The following is a 1,848-nucleotide window of genomic DNA, read 5'->3' on the forward strand; positions in this document are numbered from 1 at the left end:
TCCCTCCCACCCTGACCCACCCCACAGCTCCAGGGGAAACAACAGCTTCCCACTTGCTGTTGCAGCCTGGCGGCCATCCTGCCCCGGGGAGACCGCCCTGCTCGCCACGCTGGGAGCTCACCATAGATCTGGCGCAGAGGAAGCGAGTTGAACAGGTCAATGAAAGGAGCCTTCTTCTCTACATGTGTCTTCCTGTACCACCACCTCAAATACCTGCCGGGAAAGGGAGACATGAGCACAGACATTAGGCCACAACACCACCTCCCTCTCCAGCACCCCTCCAGGGCACCGGGCAAGCCCCGTGGGCTCCCATCCGCTCCTGAAGGGGACAGAATGGCCCCGTGGGAGCCTCCAAGCCTGCAAAGAGAGGAAGAGCCTAGCATGAACCCTGCCCCGGAGATCCTGCTTCGTGCAAAGTGCCACTGCTGGGGACAGTTTTGGGAGGGCTTGTCTTGGGAGAGCCCCTTGCAACCAGGGGTTAAAGTGATGCCCACCCATGGCACAGAGAGCCTGTCCTCTTCAGCGGGACTCAGCTACACCCAATGCACCCCAGCCCCGGGGCAGACAAGGAACAGGTGCGTCAGCCATGCACACAACACAGACCTGCTGGTCTCCCAAGCAGCACGAGGTGTCAGCTGAGGGTTGGTTCAGGCTGAACACGGGGCAAGAGCCCTGCTGCAAAGGGTTGCAGACACAAGCCATGGCCCTAGCGCACCAGACCGAACGAGCGCGAGCCTCTTGCCAGCACCCACTGTGCAAAGGAAGCCAAGCACCGGGCCCAGTGTGGGCTGGGAGGGAACCCAAGTGGGAGGACTCTGGGCTGGTGCCCAGCGAGCATCCAGCTGATGCCCATGCTGTCCCGACCGCGGCAGCCTGTGGCGCAGGTGGGAGGCTCTCCCTCCCCTCAGTACTGCTAGGGCAAGAGGAGAGCAGCCAGAATGAGCCCTCGGAGGTACATCTCAATCACCACCCTGTTCCCAAAAGGCCCTTCGGCGAGGGCACGGTGGGAGAATGAGGCCACACGGACCTCAGCAGAGCCCACAGGCCACAGTACACGCGACAGCTGTACTGTGCAGCCAGCACCGCGCAGCAGCTGACAGCCCGCACCCCTGCTTCGCAGGTTACGAACCAACCATGCTGGGCGCCGCATGCGCAGATATGACGTTGTCCCTGCCCCAACCCAACTCACTCTACTGCAAGGTGACCCAGACCTGCAGGTTACAGGCACTAGGGAGGTGTCACACAGAGCTGCCGAGGGGGTCGCTCCTGCTCTGGTTACTATCTGCACTGGCTACTCAGGTGTTCAGAGGCCAGTCACTGATGCCCTGGGTCCCCAGTGTCAGCACTGAGCACGCCAGCGCAGCGTGATCCACACACGCGCAGCTTAGCCATTCATCAAACCCACGCAGCTGCGCTGGAGCGAGTTGCGCTGCACCAGGACACTCAGCATCCACACGGGGATTCACCCAGTGCAGGCAAAGCCATGCACTGCAGCTCCTCGTGCTCTACTGGACGTGAGAGAAGAGAGCCCTGCTCCTCTCTGGTGCTATGAACGAAGCCAGCCTGTGGCCTGTACAGTCCCGGGGGGTGCCAGTCAGACAACTTCCTACCCAAAGGCCTCTCCAGGTAGACAGAGATGCAAGGACAACGGGGGACAAGACGCAGCATGGCCAGAACAGGGTGCGCCCTTCACAGCCAGAAGGCTGCAGGGCACGGGACCAGCTCTTCCTTCACCCGCGGCATCGAGACAGCAGAATATGCAAGCTGTGCCGCCTCTGTAACAGCCAGCACCGAGCCAGCTTTCAGTTAGCCCTGTGGCGGGTGCAGAGATCCCACCTCAGGAACACA

The 1,848-nt window shown here is 61.6% G+C and overlaps 1 protein-coding gene across 1 annotated transcript in view; it reads right to left on the bottom strand.

The window, feature by feature from the left end:
• GBA2 (glucosylceramidase beta 2) overlaps positions 1–1,150 on the bottom strand; it is a 25,635-nt gene extending 24,485 nt beyond the window's left edge. The window contains exons 1-2 of the mRNA XM_019518284.1: positions 1,134–1,150; positions 106–213 (exon numbers count right to left, since the gene is read on the bottom strand). Of these exons, the coding sequence (XP_019373829.1) occupies positions 106–213; positions 1,134–1,150 (125 nt within the window). The remainder of the gene's footprint in view (positions 1–105; positions 214–1,133) is intronic.
• Positions 1,151–1,848: the final 698 nt, after the last annotated feature.

This window comes from Gavialis gangeticus, unplaced genomic scaffold (assembly GCF_001723915.1).
Source record: "Gavialis gangeticus isolate Ggan-Ray unplaced genomic scaffold, GavGan_comp1, whole genome shotgun sequence".
Classification (NCBI taxonomy): domain Eukaryota; kingdom Metazoa; phylum Chordata; order Crocodylia; family Gavialidae; genus Gavialis; species Gavialis gangeticus.